At 32.6% G+C, this 3,932-nt stretch overlaps 1 protein-coding gene across 2 annotated transcripts in view; it reads left to right on the forward strand.

Annotated features, from left to right (window-relative positions):
- SMC2 (structural maintenance of chromosomes 2) overlaps window positions 1-3,413 on the forward strand; it is a 51,430-nt gene extending 48,017 nt beyond the window's left edge. For both annotated transcript variants that reach the window (XM_025041282.1, XM_025041286.1), the window contains one exon: window positions 908-3,413. In XM_025041282.1, coding sequence (XP_024897050.1) covers window positions 908-1,066 — 159 coding nt within the window. In that variant the 3' untranslated portion in view covers window positions 1,067-3,413. The remainder of the gene's footprint in view (window positions 1-907) is intronic.
- The last annotated feature ends 519 nt before the right edge of the window (window positions 3,414-3,932 follow it).

Below are 3,932 nucleotides of genomic sequence, written 5' to 3' on the forward strand. Positions count from 1 at the left end.
AAAAAAAAAACATAAAATTATTTCAGTAATAGTATTTGTTCTTCTAAACTATTCTTTAGTAGTGTAGTGGTCATTATTAATCAGATATTTAAGACTGAGGAATACTAAAGCATTTTATATTTCCTTAAATATATACTTATATTCAAATGAGTTTAGAATGAAAAAGGGTTTAGTCTCCTATTAAAGAAAAGGGCATTAGAATTGTTGGTTGTAGAATAAGGAAGAAGCTAATTGTTTTCATAATTTGGAATTAATTTAGGGTTAAATGTATTTATTTCTCAAGCTAGCTGCCAGAAGATGCACAGTCTAAACAGGAAGGTTTCAGGAATATACTTATGCATGAGAACATCATGTGGCACTTGGTGGGGTACTCTGTTTCTCCTGCCTGGAAAGTAGAGAAAACCTCTTTAAGCCAAGAACAGTTTGTTTTTATATTTAATATGGCAGGTTTTTTTAGCAGATAACAGTGAAGTGGTACCTGTTTTAATTATATAAATATAAATGTTCCGTTTAAGCTAGTGGTAGTGCTATAGGAACTTGGAAGCCTTTTTGATATTAAATTATCAGAGAAAAATATCTCAGTGGGGCATTTGGGACTAGTAACAAAGCAGTAGTGACAGCTGCTGAAGACAGCAACAAGCAGTCATCTAGCAGGAAATAGTAAACTTGGGTGATGAGATTCCTAAAACCGAATGTGGAAAGATAGAATCCACTCAGGTGTCTAATATAACTCTTTGTTACCTGCATTTGAGGACATGAATTTGCTTGGAGCCACACATTTAAAGAAATAACAAAATCAAAATATATCTGAAAAATTCTTTAACCTCAGTGTAAAAAGAAAGGAATGATTTTCTTCAAGGATTTTACAAACAGTATTTTTTATAATTTTTTTCTTTTTTCCCTTAAGTTCATTGTGGTGTCCCTAAAGGAAGGTATGTTCAACAATGCAAACGTCCTTTTCAAAACCAAGTTCGTGGATGGTGTTTCTACAGTTGCGAGATTTACTCAATGTCAGAATGGAAAGGTTCCAAAGGAAACCAAATCCAAGGCAAAAGGACCCAAATGATCATCTCATGAGGAAGTGAAAAGTACAGGTTTATTCCTTCACCTTGACCTGTTTTTTAAGTAAACTTTTTAAGAACTTGGGATTTATCTAATTTGTTTATATAAAAATTTAGTGTTATTTTGTTACTTAATCCATATTTTTTCTTCCTTTAATCCCTTATAAATGAGCATAGATTCCTCTTTTCTTAATTAGTGTAACTATGGCCTAATTACTGTGACTGTGATTTTATGTATGTCATCAATTATTTTTCTTACACATCTTTTATATATTAGGGAGCCTGAGATACCTGGTTGGTGGTAAATGCTGTTTGTAAAAGCAAAAATACAAAGAAATAGATGAAATTAAATTATAGAATAAATATAGCTGATAATCAGCTTTTAATTTCTATGGTAATATTAATGTGTTTTCTGTTGCTAATAAAGTCATTCAGCTAAGGAAGAATTATAAAGCAAGTAGCTGGACCAACAAAGGGAACAAAAAGAAAGCTGTTAGGCAAGAACTGAGCTATTTTGTGGGTAGTTCCTTGAGGACACAAAATCCCTGATTGAGATTCAGATGACAAATCTTTCAAGGTCTTTCCCATTTTATGAAGTTTGAATATCATGTTTCTATGTGCTTACTCATTGGTCTTTGCAATCTTAAGTTTTTAAAAAATATATTTCAATAGAAGCTTGGGAGAAGGTGTGTTGCATGCTTTCTGCAAGTTTATCTGACATCTCCCAATATTTTCATATAATTTTGTCAGCTTTTTCATAATCCAATCAATAATGATCTCTTGGTGAATAAGAATGTAGGAGCCAGCGGACCAAACCAAATTTATCTTTTTCCTTCAATCAGATATATATGTAAGTAAATTAGCTCTATCTGTTCTACCAAAGGGACTCAAATTTTGATGATTATTGTGTTTCTTAGTATCTTCTGTCTTCCAGTTAAAAAGGATGAAGTTCCGTTAATAACTCAAAAGATAATGCTACTAAACACGATTATGTCTAGCTCTTGATATCTCTAGGTATATCACCAGAATAGTGTCTCAAACTGAGTCTTGAAAGGTCTGACATGATCTAATCTGATCTAGGGTATGTTATTTTAATCCCACATCCCTCCTTCATAATTGTCTTAGTTCCTTTGTGTTATCCTGTCCCTAATGAATGCTCATACTTCTTGGCCCTGTATTTAACATTTCTCATTCTTCATCCTCATACATATGTGAGGATGTCAGATAACACCCAGGTAACTGATATTATGGGATACGTTGGAAAGGATGGAATCTTAAAAACACCTCTGTCTACTGTGGAAGGCAAGGGAGATAAGGCTATAAATGCTGAGTTACAGCAAGCCCAGTATCACATGTAACAGACTTAAGTTTTTTATTTTCTTTCAGGTGTATTGCAGATTGTTTGCCAAAACAGTTATAGCAGTTTACACTGTCACTAATCTATTGTGTACTTATTGACCACAACCTAGTCAGCACTGGCTGTTAATTTTAATACTTCTGATTTACTACTTATAAAATGGTACTTCATTACTGTTTTAACTAGCATTTTATAAATAACTTGTGGGGTTGAATATTTTGCCATATATACTAAATTTCTTTCCCCTATTACAAATTTTCTGTTTGTTTGCTTTCCTAATTTTTGTCATATAATTTTGCTCTTTGATGAAAATCTTCAAACATTAAATTTTTGTGAGTAATGTTGTCATTCTTTGATTAGAGGGGAATGAGGGTATTTATTTTACACATCTGCAATAATGAGTAGCTGAGCGCTTTCCATGTATCAGACACCATTCTCACTTGCACATATTTTCACATTTAATCCAATAATATTCCATTGAGGTAAGTACTATTGTTAACAGCATTTTAGGTATGCTAATAGCAAATGCAAAAGCATAAACTTGAGAATCCCTCTTCTAATATGGTGGAGTAACCTAACAGGCCAACATTCCCACAGTCATGTCATCTTCAATCAGGGCAATTTTGTTTCTGTTTGATCTGTATACCTTTTATTTCCTGACCTTATTGCACTGGCTTGGACTTCCTGCACTATGTTGTATAAGAGTGATAAGAACTGGCATATTTGCCTTTTCCCAAAGTTAAGAGGAAAGCATTCACTCTTTCACCACTAAGTATAATGTTAGCTATAGGCTTTGGATATTCTTTATCAAGTTAAATAAGTTCTATTTCTACTTTTAATCACTGTTTTATCATGGATGTGTGTTGAATTTTGTCAAGTGCTTTTTCAGCATTGATTGATATGATCATGTAACTTCTTTAGCCTGTTAGTACTATGAATTACATTGCTTAATTTTTGAATATTAAACTCGAATAAATCCTGCTTGGCATGGTGTATAATTCTTTTTATGTATTGCTGGATTCTGTTTGCTAATAGTTGGGTCCTGATTTTTGTGTATATTCATGAGGGACATTGGCCTATAGATCTCCCCTTACCACCACCACCACTGCCTTTATTTGGTCTCAGGGTAATACTAGCTTTATAAAATGAATTGGGAAATGTTTTCTATTTGGGGGGGGAGCATTTCTTAATTCTCAAATACATGGGGATTTTCTAAGTAGCTTTCTCTTACTGATTTCTAGTTTAATTTAGTTATGGTCAAGGATCATACTTTGTGTCATTTCAGTTTTTAAAAAATTGTTAGAATGATAGATTTAAATGCTTCTATGAGAAAACAAAAAGGTGATCTAAGGTTCTACCCTAAGCTGTATTCTAGATAAATAAGATCAAAGTAAACCCAAATTAAAGAAAGGGTAGAAAATCAATAATACGTAAGACAAAAGCAACGGAGAAAAATCAGTGAAACCAACATCTAATTCTCAAAAGATCAACAAAATTGGAATATCTCTAATTAG

Source organism: Pteropus alecto, unplaced genomic scaffold (assembly GCF_000325575.1).
Source record: "Pteropus alecto unplaced genomic scaffold, ASM32557v1 scaffold111, whole genome shotgun sequence".
Classification (NCBI taxonomy): domain Eukaryota; kingdom Metazoa; phylum Chordata; class Mammalia; order Chiroptera; family Pteropodidae; genus Pteropus; species Pteropus alecto.